The sequence below is a fragment of the Phaenicophaeus curvirostris genome, chromosome 3, assembly GCF_032191515.1.
Source record: "Phaenicophaeus curvirostris isolate KB17595 chromosome 3, BPBGC_Pcur_1.0, whole genome shotgun sequence".
Classification (NCBI taxonomy): Eukaryota; Metazoa; Chordata; class Aves; order Cuculiformes; family Cuculidae; genus Phaenicophaeus; species Phaenicophaeus curvirostris.
Window position 1 is genome coordinate 64,369,408 of NC_091394.1, and position 13,583 is coordinate 64,382,990.

Sequence of the window (13,583 nt, forward strand, 5' to 3'; positions counted from 1 at the left end):
AGAAAATTCATCCCTTCCTATAATGTTTTCTAGGGCCCTTTATGCCTCTAAGCACTGGAATAATAAGGCTTCTTTCTTGAAACCCCTGCAGTATTTAATTATTGTTTGTTTCAGGAAACAAATTATCCGTAATTGGACTTATGAAGATGGCTATTGTGGTCATGCCATGATTGCATTTCTCTTATTTACTTCAGGAAGAGAAAGAAGGAAGACACTGTCATAGCTGTCCAATCAAACAGAAAAAGCTTGTGTTGCTTCCTGTAACAGGGAGTTTGACAACTGTTTGCAAAAAAAAAAAAATATTTCTAGAACTTGCTTAAAAAAAATAAGATATTCAAATTGTATGTTGTAAAATATTTGCAACTGTTGTATTGAGTGAAGAAATGTCAGCTAAGATCAAAGAGTCACATGTTTCCAAGTAAGGGGAGCAGTCTTCCTTCAGTGGGAGCAGAATAAGGCCCCTCATCGTAAGAAAATCTCAAGTTTTTTTTCTGACCATGGTGATAATTCTCTGACTTGTCGTACGACAGACTATATTTTGGAAAAATTCTTTCCACTGTGAAATCTCAAGCTAGTAAAGAAGCAAAGTATATGCACAGCAAAGGCTGTGATAGATAGCAACTACATCTTCTGTTTATTTGAACATTGAGAAGGGGCAAGTTAAAACACTGACAAATTAACCTAGATACCAAGAACCCACTGTAGGGATGAAGGGCTCCGTATAGATAAATATTGGTACTCAGTTCATGCTATTGCACTACAGCCCCTTGAACTTCCAAAGTAATAACTTCTATCCTACCTGCCTGTACAATTTTCAGAAAATGAATCAATCATCTCAGTGAACTAAACTACTGAATATTGCCTATAACATCATTTTTAAAGGCAAATTTGTGACTATCTCTGACCAGCTGTTGCATTACCTGGTTAAGTTTTTCCTCATAGTGCACTTTGTTGATAAAATCATTGGACTGAACATAGCCTGTGCAGTGAATTAAATGAAATAGTGGTATTCAGTGTTCCTTGTCAAGATAAAATTTCACACTACATTTGATAATCTGGATCACTATATTCACAGTAGTGACTTTTGAAAATCTTTTGGAAATGGGTTTCCTTCACGATGACTTTGTAACAAGAGATGAGGAGAAGGCTGATGTACTCAACAACTTTTTTGCCTCAGTCTTCACTGGTGAGCACTCTCCTCACCCCTCCTGGGTCAATGGACAACAAAATGGGGACCAGGGGGTTAAAGACCCCCTCAGTGTAGGGGAACATCAGGTTCATTACTTTCTGAGGAGCCTGAACAGGGGACCTGATGAGATGCATCCCAGAGTCCTGAGGGAATTGGAACTAGATGATCTTTAAGGTCCTTTCCAACACAAACAATTCTGTGATTCATGTCTTTGCTTTTTCTGGCTGTGAACATTACAAAATGCAGCTTCATTGCTTATAGGCTCATATGTATGCCCTTTTCAAATTTTTTATTTGATACAGCTGTTAGACACTTTCTTTGAAAGCTTTTTTTCAATTAAAAAAAAAAAAGAAAACCTTCAGGAGGTTCTGTATCTGTATATATCTTAGCAGTATTTTACAGACCTATAAATTAATTCACGGTGAGTTTTTCCAGCTTTTATTTCTCCTAGTCGTTCCATGCAACTTAAAATGAATGTTTAAAAAGTAAATAAAATACTACTTTGACTACTATTTATTAAATAATATGTGGCTGGTTGGTTTGTGGACTATATGTCTTGAGCTACCCAGACACTAGATTTCTGTGGGCCTTGTTGGAGTTCAGGCAGAGTTAGTCTTTTATACTTAACCATTGTTCATTTAGTCCATATTTTGGAGGAGTGTTCAGGAAAGATGAATGGATTATTTGTGTATTGAAACACCTTCCCTGCCTCGAAGTGTCAGAGGAAATATTTATCTCTGACTGCCATCACAAAGCCCCATTAGATTAGATTTTGCTCTTTTTAATTTAGGCCAAGGATGAAGCAGAAGACAGTTTCTTGCTGTGTGTTCAGCAGGAGCTGTGAACACACCTGAGCCCAGAATCATTGATAAAATGGCAGAAGATGTGGAGTGTTTTACATTTTGAGCTGCACATGTTACGAATAGTGGTGCTTGCAAGCAACTTGGAGTAGAACACATGTGGAAGCTTTGCTTGCACTTTTAAGCTGATGTTCACCGTTAGGCTTTATTGTTTCTTTCAACAGAGGACAGCTATGGGATGGATGGGAAGGCTAACCTGCTCAGTTTCACTGGTGACGTCAACTGGCAAGGACTGGAAGACTTGTACAGTGTGAATGAAAGTGTATATGAATACAGATACAACTATAGACTTAGTCTGGCTGACTGGACTAATTACTTGAAGGATGTAGATAGAATGTTTGCACTGCTGAACAGTTACTACCAGCAAAATAAAACAGACAAGGGCAACACTGCTCAAAGCAATGGGGATGGGGACAAATCATCCACACCATTTACCTTGTTGGAAATGACTTCTGCTGAAGAATCAAGTGGCCTCCCTGCAGAAGAGTTGCAGTTTATTGTGCCAACGGACTTTGCAGCCCTTGCTTTGAGCACAGTGAATTTAAGTCAGGAGAAGAAACTTGAATTAAACAATGATATTCCTGAAAAAAGTAGTTCGAATGACGCACACTGGAGAAATGATCATCAAGCTGAAAAATGGATGGAGGATAAAGAGTCGGACCGTTTTGATATGGATTTCAGCGGAAATGGTTTGGTAGAGTTGGAGTCACGGCATAGTTTCATGCTACAACCCATCAGTATTCCTCAAAAAGACACTCGTCAGGACAGTTATGCTGTGGAAGATATATTTGAAGATCAACTATATCTTCCTGTGAGGTCTGATGAACCCCTTGTTCATCAGGCATTAAACATATCCATTAGGGATTCATCTATTGGTGCCCAGAAAACAGGAACTTTCTTGAAAAAGACAGAAAAGAGTCTTGTAGGGGAAACTTCACAAATTCTAAATGTAGAGGGCAGTGCCTCAGCTCCACTCTCCTTGGATTAGATCAAGTTATAAACCATTAAATCAGTTCTTCTTTTCTTAGTAGCAAACTAACAAAGGTAATCGTGACAACTGACATTCCATGTTTATTGTAGATACGTTTGCAGCTAAACTGACCCCTGTTCAGTATTTGTCTGCGTGTGTTTATTTTATTCATTCACACGTATTTCCACAGCAGTTCTCCTCACAGGGAAGCAAGATTTCCAGTTTTGGATGAGAAGAAACAATGTTAACTTTCAAATACAGAAGCAGATTCTCCAAAAGTTAAAATTATTTCTTTGACGAGGATGTTTAAGATACTTTCTCTGTTTCCAAATGATCCCACCATGAATGAATGTTTCAGTCCACCCAGTCTGTCTGTATGAAGTCTTCTTCATAAATTATTTTAACCACTGGAAATTCCTGATGTCACACTTTTGAGTAAAATGCACTTTTAAAATCTGCATGCCATACCATTTATGAATCTAACACCTTATGTGTTCTTAGTTTGCTCATTGTCTCATGCAATTGTGAAACAATAAACAGAATGACAGGAAACAGGTAATCAGCATGATTGTGGAAACAGACACTTGGAATATTATGTTATCAAAAATATTGTATGTTTTTGTTACTTTGATTTAATTAAATTTACTCTCAGAAAGGTATGGCAAATGATTGTTAACTGTAGGAGGATTTGTTTAAATTGGATTCTTTCCCTATATGTTAATATTGTCAGTATTAAAAATCCATGAGGTTTTTTGACTTTTTTTTCCCTCATATTGGTAGAAAGGTTTCCATCAATCCATACGTGCTTCTGTTGTCACATCTGATTTTTATTATCCTGAACAATATCTTGAAAGCATGATTATCATTTTGAGACTTAAACTCTTTCTGTTTTGAACAGGCATTAAAGGGAATGATAAAATCATGTTAGATTTACGTTATCTTAGATACAAAAGGCACATGACATAAAAGATAGTAGTTTAGATAATTTTTGTTGTTGTATTCTAAATTTTTTCTTGAATTTACCAAACATTAAATTTTATTAAGTATAATACAAAAATGACTTTGAAATCTGTATTACTCAAAACTTAATATCTTCCCTTGCTTTTTTATACATTTCTAAATAATTAGCACAACAACAACAGAAGGGAATTACCTCAAACAGATGTAATTCCATAGTGTCCAATTCACAGGTGTGTTTGCTATCTGTTACATGTTATTTAGTGTAGTGATTATTTTTTGGCTATTGCAAGCACTGCAGGTTAAACTTACATTCATCACATTGTATTCTAAGCTGAAACTTTTTTAAAAGGAGGTTCTTTTAGTAGGTTTTTAATAATTTTAAGAAGTCTTTTTGATGGACTTTGTACATATGTTAAAATTACTAGCTCTCTGTCTGATGTATGTGTCATGGTCTGATTGATAGAAAAACGTATTTATGGTCATGAGTGATGCTATTTGTACATAGGTTTAAGTTACTAGGATACAGACTGTGTTTTTAAAACTTGTATAATATTTCTGTGATACTTTTATAGAACAATTCTGGCTTCAGGAAAGTCTAGAAGCAATATTTCTTGAAATAAAAAGTGTTTTACTTTACCTGCTTCAGAGAAGTCCAGATGATCCAGTTTTCCTCCTGAGATTTATTTTAAAAATATGTTAATAGATTCAGTTTTTAAGAATCCATCCACATTTAAAGCAATGGGTAACTAAATAATACACCACATTCTGATAGTTATAAATTATTCCTGGAGATTGTGAATAATATATATTTTTTATTTAAGACATGCTGTGATTTTTCTTTTAATTCCCCATTCATCCGATTCTTTCTTCCTTGCACTCAATGCATCAAGCAGCACAACCAGAGGTTCCCAGAAGTATTATGATGTTATATGGTGCCATCCCCTGCTTGCTGCTTTCCCTCCTCCCTGCAAAGCTCTCCCTATGGCAGCAAAGTGCAGCAGATGGGATGCACAGAGCTTAACAAGAGTGGACCACAGATCTCTAGTCAGGAGCAGTGCCTCCTCACAGAAGTCTTCACAAAAGGAAATTTAGCTTCTTGGACTGTTCTCTCCTTCTACACAATCTTTGTCCTTCTACCAGATATGAACTTACAGGTGATGTTTGTGGGAATCAGGAAAAGGGATCAACCTATGTGTTCAAAATGCAGTCATTGCAATGCTAGATAGACCCCTCAGAGATGTCTATACACAGAAAATGAACTGGCAAACACAAGATGTGTTTCAAAACTGGGTGCAGAGCAGGCTGAGACAGCAAGTTTGGGAGGACTTTAAGGACAAAGGGAAGTTGAAGCAAAGTCCATCCAACCGTCTCACATCTTTGTGCAGGGAATTACCCAGCACCAACCACGTGCCATCCATTCTTTTAGAGTGCACTTTTTTGAAAGAACCAAGCCAGATGCTTTCTCCTCTCTTACTGCTTGGGTAGAGAGAGAGATTCAATAGTGTGGTCCACCCATTCATCCCACCTGTCATTTCTTCTTATGTGACAGCTTAAAGTACTTACTCAGGAAATGGAAGAGAGAGCATCTCCCTTCACTTCAAAGTGGTCAGCCTTCCTTCTTCCAGGACACTGCCCAGTCTTCTAAACTATCGGAAGCTTATAGACCACTCTATCTTCTAAAGATGGAAGCCTTTTTACAGCTCTCTTATAGGAGCGTGGAGGAAAACAAATACAAGTGATTCATTCTGTAGCCAAGTACAGGGAACAATGAGCTCTGATAAGCCATGCAACAGTGCTGCTCCTTGGCCCTGCACCACCCCACTGTGCTTCCAGCCCTTGCCAAGGCAGCTCATTTATTCAGTTTTCAACTAGCAATGATACCCTTGACACGCTAGAAATCTATGGATGATAATTTAATCTGCAGCACATTCCTTGGTTTAACAGTTCTAGTCTTGGACATTGTGATACTCAGAGTGATCTGCAAGATGTTTTTTCTGTGTGGTTATGTCTATTGGAACTAAAGAGATAAGTCTTATTTTGAACTTGAAAATCAGAGAGGATCCAGATCCCACAGATTTCTCTGCCATCCATAAGCTGCTCCTCCCTGATCATGCACATCGTCTGAAAAGGCACTGCTGGCTGTAGGCTTGAATCTCGTAGGTGTTGTGCACTCCACCGCAGTTTCTGACTGTGGTGCAAAACCAAATGAACATAGATACCTCAGAAAGACGAACTATGTCCCTGGATCAATGTGGATTTAGCTCTCTTGTGGCATTTTGGTTATTGCTGGAGGGGCAGTGGGATTTGTAGTATTCACAAGGCACCAAGAAGTGAGGAAGTTTCATAGAAACAAGTCACAGCTAATCCAGCCATGAAAAATGCACTACTAGTCAAAATGCTTCAAGTATAAAGGCTCAATAATGAAACATGCCTAGAAAAAATATATTCAACATCAGCCTGCTGTTCTTTTGATCTTGAAAGACCAGGGTGCCTTGGGACAGAATTTCCATCCAAGTATACACCTATACTTTTAAATTAAAATGAGCCCAGAGAGCAGAAAACCTAACTCCAACACAAAACTGTTTGAACAAGGTCACACCCACACTGCTAAACCAAGGATCCATCCACCTTATGTAGCACTTAGCCCTGGGTCTCCCCTTGGCTCTGTGCTGATGTTCCTGTGGGCCCAAAAAATAACTTCCATTTCTTTACATTTTTAAATGTCTGTGGTACTACAGGCCTTTTGCAACCACTAGAGCCCTTATGGCATGGTGCTGCTCTGTGTGCTGCAGCTTGCATGAGGACACAGGGATGCCTGACGCACACAGCCTGTGGTGTTGGGTGGTTGTGGGAACCACGCCTGGCTCAGACACTTCTGACATGGGAGCTCTCTGCAGTATAGCCCTTCCCTGCAAACCACAGAGGTAGCCTGATTCAGAGTCAAGGAGTAAACTAAGCACTAAGCAGTGTGGATTTCAGTCCAGTCCTTGGGTTCATGCCCTGGCCCTCCTGTATTGTGTAGTGTAGATGCACTTAGACTTGTATCCTATGTATTTTTATCACCTGTTAATACCTATTTTAAACAAATTCATATTTCTTAGTATATAACTAATATCAATCAAATTTACTGCTAGAGGAAATGGTGGAATTCCAGTTTATTTCTCAACGATCAATACTTAGCTGCAATTCAGTAGTCACTGAATTCAGTGAAAAGATATGTTTTTGTCTGAGTACCCACTGAAAGACCAAATAATTTATCATCTGATCCAGAATGATTGCACAGCAACCCACATACATTTTTGTCACTTTCCTTTTTTTGTTAGAAATAAAACACACTTGATATGCTACTTTTTATTTCCAAATATCAAGTATTCAAGAGTTTGTTTTGTAAACACATGTTTACAACAGATGCTGACAATAGAATTCATTAAATGATGTGTTACACAGCTTTAAAATTATTCTAAGCTCTGCTGAGAAATAAATATCAATTAAAAATACCCATACAGGAGCCTAAAGCTGGCAAAACAAACCACATAAACCAATTAGTCTCTTTTAACCACAGCACAGCACCCACACACTCATACGGTCAGACATACTCTACGCATTTCTTTAATACTCTACACATTTGCTTAATTATGAGTTTTTAAAAAACTAAACAGTTACAGGCAGCGTGCCCACTCCGTGCTCCTAACATTCTACCCAGACTGATGCTGTTCTGCTTAAATAATTTGGTAGAGGTATGCACTGCAGCCAAGGGCAAAACTCCAGTTTGCTCAACTGGGGAAAAAAGCAGGTCTTCTTTGAGGAAAGCCTTCACCCAACCATGGATCTCACAAAAAAAGTTTGTAATTTGTTGTTGTTGTTGTTGTTTTTTCAAATACAGCATTTTTTAAAGAGGTAAGACTTCTGACCTATCAGTCAGAGGGGTACCTCTCAGTGCTGTTTAGGATACAGAGGCCTTCTCTGTATAAGCACCCTAGACACAAGAACACAAAATAATTACCCTTCAGAATTCAAAACGGAAGGGAAAAAAATTGTCTTCAAGATTTTGAAACCAAACTCCTCTGTTTTAAATTACAGCTCACTTTAAAGTTGAGCAGATTTGGCCTTTTTCCATTGCTAGAGGTAGAATTTGCTCTTATTCTACACCTTTTTTTCTGGTATTCCATGAAAAAACCATTAATATTTCAGATCTGAATCCTCAATCTAATTCAAATGCTTACTAACATTGTTTTGTTAAGGGGTCCCAGAATTTAGCCCAGTGTTTCTTGTCATTACTACAGAATTTGTTTTCAGCCTCTGTATAAGCAAAGCCACTAAATAAAGCAACATGGTACCGCAGGATGAATGCATCCTACATGAGATTTCTGTGGTCTATATAGCATTTAACTTAGCTGTTAGTGCTGGGCCAAATCCTGTACCGCCTCCTGAAATATCTTTCCCACAGAAGAGTCAGGTAGGAACCACCTACCATTCAACCGGGAATTACAAACACTGTCTTTACTGGAGCAGTCCAGACTTTAAGAAAAACACAAGCAGTTTCATCATTGACAAGCCTTGAATATGTCATTTAAGTCATACTGAATACATCATAAAATATTTCAGTACCTATTAGCACCACAGTGTTGTTTAGTCATTTGTCCAAAGATTATCAGGTCTCACTCTTCCTCGAGGTGAACAACGTTTTGGATGCTTTTTGTAGCCCTTCAAGAAGTCCACAGCTTTTCATCTATTCTATATCATGAACAAAATGTTGTTACAGGATAACATCGTGACAACTGGTTTAAGACAGAAAAAAAATAAGAAAACACAGTACACACAACAGATAATGTAATAATTATTAAGAGTAGGAATAGAACCAAATACATACACATATTTTCCATAACAACTGAAACCAAGAAAATTTTGGAGCTACTTTGAACTTGAAGAGCTATATCTGTGTTTAAAAGGCTGTTTTAAGTCAAAAGAAAATAGCTTATCTGAAGGACTAAGGAGGAGTCACTAAAAACTGCAGTTATTAACTGCAGTTAATGTAACGGACATAGCTATGGGATATGGATAGTGTTATCTGTCCTCCTTAATTTATGACATATATTCTGTGGAAAGAATAGGGTAAATGTTGTCCCTGAGGATCAGGTAGGCTTTCAAACCTTTGGCCACGTAATAACATGTATTAGTGGTATTCAGCGTAAAGAAGATGATTTATGTGAACCCTGGCCATACCTAGTCCCCACGCTGAAGGTTCTACATCTCTGCTCTGCGACAATACTTACAGGTAGCCTTTTTGTATTGTTATTTATAAAACAAGATGTTTTAAGAAAAATAAAAGCCCTAATTAAAAGCCCTAATTCAATACCAAAGAATTAATGTACCATCATGATGTTGACTGTCCATCTTGTAAGCACTCTAAAGAATAAAAATGTCTATAAAATCAAGTCCATTATGTGAAGAACCTGAAATGTTCTTAAAACTACAAAGGGCAAATCAACTCTGTTCATAGCAGTGTTGATTCAGACTGCAGTCCTAGTAAATCTCTCCTGGAAAGTGACCTAGGCTGCACAGCTTCAGCTGAGGGAACCCAGACACTGCAGCATGCAGCATAGCATCTCCTATGCTGTTATAAGAGACACATGATTGAGAAAACAGAAAAAGAGAAACTCGTTTAGGAAATATTTTGTCTTTGATCTCCAAAAAAAGTAATAGTAACCAATGAACCGAGTATGAAAGCTAAACAAGCAACTGATACCACTTTGTTCACATACGCTTGCTGAAGTGTCAACTTGTTAACATCCAACCCAAGGTACTGGTCCTCATCATTGGACTGATGAGGCTGAGAATCTGGCTACAAAATAGCAGTAAGACACATTGGACCTGTTTATCATCAGTTTTATGTCAATATAATCCTACAAAGGGCTGTGGTACTACACACAGAAAATGTAGTAAGGCAGCAATAATTCAGGCATTTTGGGGGGAAACAGTACAGAAGGTGAAGGTGCTGACCCCTCTCCCAGCCATGCTGTCTGGAGTTGCACAGAGCAGGCACCACTCTGCTTCATTTGTGCAGGATACTGAAAAATTTGTCATCTGAATCTCTAGGTCCAAGTTCTGTGAAAGGACACAGTCTGAACCTACAGCACTACTTGAGCAATTTCATTGGCTTTAAGCTCAGAAAGATGCCCTTATGTCTCTCCATGTAATGCACAGATTTTCAGCCAAAAATTCATAAACTAAGTGAACAGCAGGAAAAGCTAGAATGTATCTTTGGGCATGTCCACAAAATATTTTGAATTTGAATTCTATTTGAAAATAAAACCTTTCCTCCATTGCCAGATACATAAGCAGTCGCACATGAATGCCATAGGGGACTTACTCAATTGCTACTTCATGCTGTTGTGGTTACAATGAGCACAAACTCCATGGGGAAAAACGCTTAGCATGGAAATTACTCTTTGGGTAAAGAAACTTCTTTTTGAATACAGATGGGATTCAGTCCAGCACTTACATACATGCATTATGTTTAAGTGCATTACTCCAGTATATAAGCTCAGACACATATTTAAGTGTTCTGCTGGATCAGTGCCATAATGAACAAACAGTTAATGCTATAAATAAGCTATATTTAAAAGGAAAAGAAAACCTATTTTTGAAAACATTACATTCAAGTATTTGCAACTAATCTAGGGCCTTTCAAATTTACCTCTCTTCCTGTGAGGAGATTTGTGCCCCTACTTGAATTAGAGAACAGCAAGTTCTGAGGAACTGCCATGTTACCACATGCACTTTGAAAGATGCAATGGCTGGTCAAAGAACTGATAGTTTCCAATTAAACATAAATTGCACCATATATTCAACATATTTCTTGCAGCTGCTTACATTGTACTGAAAGGATATAAAATGCAAACTTTTCAAGATTTTACCATATTATATCCAGTATGTTCATGTAGAAGAAGGGGGATTAAAACCACAGGGCTTTTCCTTAGAACTGGAAATACAAAGTGGCCTGCTCTCCAGATATTCCAGCACCCAAAATCTCTGAGAACCATCTCCTGAGCATGCTCCACCATTAGCACCCAGGGCCATGGCTATGACCTTTCTGAAGTTTTTCCTTTTTTGAGGAAAGAAGGATGAACGGGAGGCCGAGCAGAGACAATCACCTGTACAGTCAAATCTGTATATTGGAGCTACTTCTCCTTGCAAACCCATCATTCTAAACGAGGAATTAGTGGTGTAAGAGGAAACTAGTCTGTCCTTGTGATAGCATTTTCTGGACTTGTACTTCATCGCTGGGTGTCGTTGCCCATTATCCCTGGCTAGTTAGTTGCAGGTAGATCACTTGAGTTTGCTACCAATAGCAGCCTCTGGGTGAGCAGGACCCATGCTTTACCTTTTCCTGTACTCACTACTGTCCAGCCTCTAGTGTTTAAGCACGTAGAAATTACAAGTTAATTTTATTCTATGGACAGAGGATGTCTCAGCTGGAAGACATCATGGCTGCCTTCACTGGGTGATAGATAAAGGTCCTTTTTCCTTCTTGTGAGTCAATTTAGTACCACAAGTCGATCATGACTACTTCTAGGGATGCACACAACTTCTGTAGAAATACTGCTTCCTTCAGCAATGATAACCTCAGAAAACAGCATTGGTTCAGCAGGTCCATATTTCAGTCAATGTTGACAATGTAGGAATTGCCTTCTCTAGGAAGTTGATGTGTTTCCCCTGCATGCCTTTATTGGTCTAGTTTAGACTGTTATAGCTTACAAAGCAATTACAAAGCTATAAAGCATCTTTCAGGAATCAATCAAATGCTGGCCAGAGCCTGGGGTTTCTTTCTTTCAGAGGATGTTGATTTAATTCAGTGATTTTGTAGAAACACATTCATATTGTCAAAATTACCTATATCCAAAAATTGTATGAAATTTGTTTGAAAAGTAATAAATCATTTTTTGTTTTGCATACTATTTTAAATGAAAATTAAATTGAAAGCACATAAACAAGGCTTTTTCAGCATTTCTAAAGGGAACACCTTTCCTTCTGCATCCCATTTTCTCAAGTATCTCAAAAAAATGAACGTTTTTAGAAGCTGGAGTGCCAGGATTGCCTAAAAAACTGGTGGTCTACATTCCAGCAAGCTCTGAATTCCTTTGAAATCAGCTCAGAAGCAGCTGCATTTGCAGATCTGTCATTCCTATCACCCTCATTTTTTGCCATCAGTGTCAGCTCCTGACAACCCTACAAGCCTAATCTGCTCTTGTTTGTTATTCACGTGGAACAGAAGCACACATAAGACATGAAACAGAATAGATCAGGATAGATGATTCACCTCTAGCCTTTTAAAATTCCCTAAATGCTCTGTTTCTGAGGTATTTGAAAAGATTGTCAATCTTCACCTCATCCCATGATGATTAAAATGGGCAAGTAATTAAAACGGATGGGTGATGGGCTGCAATTATATTTCATCCTACTACTCTGCCTCAATTTTTGCCATGGCAGGAAATTCCTGGTGCAAGGAGCATTTGAGAACGGAGCACAAGGAAACATTTTTGTCATCTGTTCTGATCTCCTATGGCAAATAAATAGTATACCAAATACCTTTGAGCTAAGGAAACTTATTTACTTACTGGGATGAGAAGTGTAGAAGCTAACATCTCAGGTGGCACATGCTGACTGTGGATATATTGTGTCTGGCGGCTGCACAATAGAAAAAAATATCTGTTGTTTGACCTCAAAAAGCTATTCATATGTACAGAATAGCAGGAGGTGGTTAAAACAACATACCTCTATGTTGTAGCTGGGGGTAGGAGCATCTGAGTTGGCACACAGAGAAGTGGGAATCATTACAAGCTATATAAATGGACTGAGAAATTCTGAAATAAGCAGCTACCGTTTCAAGCGGGAGAACTGCTCCCATGTGCTGGTCAAGAAGAGCCAGGAGATGAGAAAAGGCAGCCAGCAAAGGAGGAGAGGGACATCTGCTCTTCCCAGAACAACTCAATGGATGCCAAGGACACTACTCCCTTTAATTTCAAGGACTTGGTTCTATATAATGTTTCATAAACTTACGTATTATAAATTAAAAATTAAATCAGGAATAATTATGTTCAAAAATATGTAGTGATTTTACTCTTTCTTTGTTATTTTCACGCAAGCTCTCTACATGGCGAAATCCAAACCTGAATATCACCAAGTTCTGTAAAAGGAGTGCTTTTATTTCCTAAACTTCTAAGACTTTCCCTGCAGGGCAAAATACAGCTTTGACTTCTCAGTGTCCACCTGAAATCTTTCTCTGCCCTTTGAGACATCATTAATACATCATAAGCATGGCACTACAAAGCCTCCAGAGCAAGAAATGAAATGCCAAGTACACTTGATTAGAAAGTCTCAGCATCTCCGGGGGAGAAAACACACTACAGCAATTTGGAATAAGCAAAGGCCACATCATGTGCCATGGGTCCACGCCTGCAGACAATTTCTATTCTTAGCTCTTCCCCTGGAAGGGCAAAGGAGAGATGACTCTCCCTTTGCCTTCACAGAAGCTTTCAATGAAGCTGAGAAAAGGAAAGGCAGCCATGTGTACAAAAAAACCCATACAATTAGGACCTCCAGG

The 13,583-nt window shown here is 38.3% G+C and overlaps 2 protein-coding genes across 5 annotated transcripts in view; one reads left to right on the plus strand and one right to left on the minus strand.

The window, feature by feature from the left end:
• SULF1 (sulfatase 1) overlaps window positions 1-4,615 on the plus strand; it is a 124,478-nt gene extending 119,863 nt beyond the window's left edge. For 3 of the 4 annotated variants that reach the window (XM_069854226.1, XM_069854227.1, XM_069854228.1), the window contains one exon: window positions 2,214-4,615. In XM_069854226.1, coding sequence (XP_069710327.1) covers window positions 2,214-3,037 — 824 coding nt within the window. In that variant the 3' untranslated portion in view covers window positions 3,038-4,615. The remainder of the gene's footprint in view (window positions 1-2,213) is intronic. The other variant, XM_069854229.1, reaches the window with a different exon arrangement.
• Window positions 4,616-7,315: 2,700 nt separating this feature from the next.
• The window catches only part of SLCO5A1 (solute carrier organic anion transporter family member 5A1), an 83,869-nt gene continuing 77,601 nt past the window's right edge, over window positions 7,316-13,583 (minus strand). Inside the window, exon 10 of the mRNA XM_069853176.1 lies at window positions 7,316-13,495. The gene's annotated coding sequence lies outside the window, so the exon portion shown is untranslated. The remainder of the gene's footprint in view (window positions 13,496-13,583) is intronic.